Source organism: Etheostoma spectabile, chromosome 9 (assembly GCF_008692095.1).
Source record: "Etheostoma spectabile isolate EspeVRDwgs_2016 chromosome 9, UIUC_Espe_1.0, whole genome shotgun sequence".
NCBI lineage: Eukaryota > Metazoa > Chordata > Actinopteri > Perciformes > Percidae > Etheostoma > Etheostoma spectabile.
This window is the reverse complement of record NC_045741.1, coordinates 25,306,471-25,306,998: the sequence shown is the minus strand read 5'-3', so window position 1 is coordinate 25,306,998 and position 528 is coordinate 25,306,471. Positions and strand designations below refer to the sequence as shown.

General features: G+C 37.5%; 1 protein-coding gene across 1 annotated transcript in view; it reads left to right on the top strand.

Annotated features, from left to right (window-relative positions):
- Positions 1-528, top strand: part of scly (selenocysteine lyase) — a 14,013-nt gene that overhangs the window by 1,281 nt on the left and 12,204 nt on the right. The window contains exon 4 of the mRNA XM_032526967.1: positions 187-287. Coding sequence (XP_032382858.1) covers positions 187-287 — 101 coding nt within the window. The remainder of the gene's footprint in view (positions 1-186; positions 288-528) is intronic.

The window sequence follows — 528 nt, the reverse complement described above, 5'->3', positions numbered from 1 at the left end:
GCGTGCGTGCGTGCGTGGGAGTGTGTGATTGTGAGTGTGTGAGTGAGTGAGTGAAAATAATTTACTATCTGTAAGCTAATGCTGACTTTCCCTAATGTGCCTTCTCAGCACCCAAAAAATGATGTTGTTAAAATTTTAGCATGCAAACAATAAAGTTCTTTTTGTATACATCAATTTTATTTCTAGGTACTAAAGCCAAGGTAATAATTAATCACTCCAGAGAGAGTGTGGCGAGAATGGTTGGAGGTAAAGCAGAAGACATCATTTTCACATCAGGTGGAACAGAGGTAATCAGTCTGTTGGTGCCCTTTCTGCTCTGGTTTTTAAAAGCTACAGTGGGGCTCAAAAGTGTGGGCACCCCAGGTAAACATTTGTATTAGCGTGCATAAAGAAGCCAAGAAAAGATGGAAAACTTTCCAAAAGGCATCGTATGACAGATTAGACATTCGTATAATATGTCACAAAAAGTTAGATTTTATTTATAACCCTAACCCTATTTATCATTTACACTTTCAAAAATAACAGAAA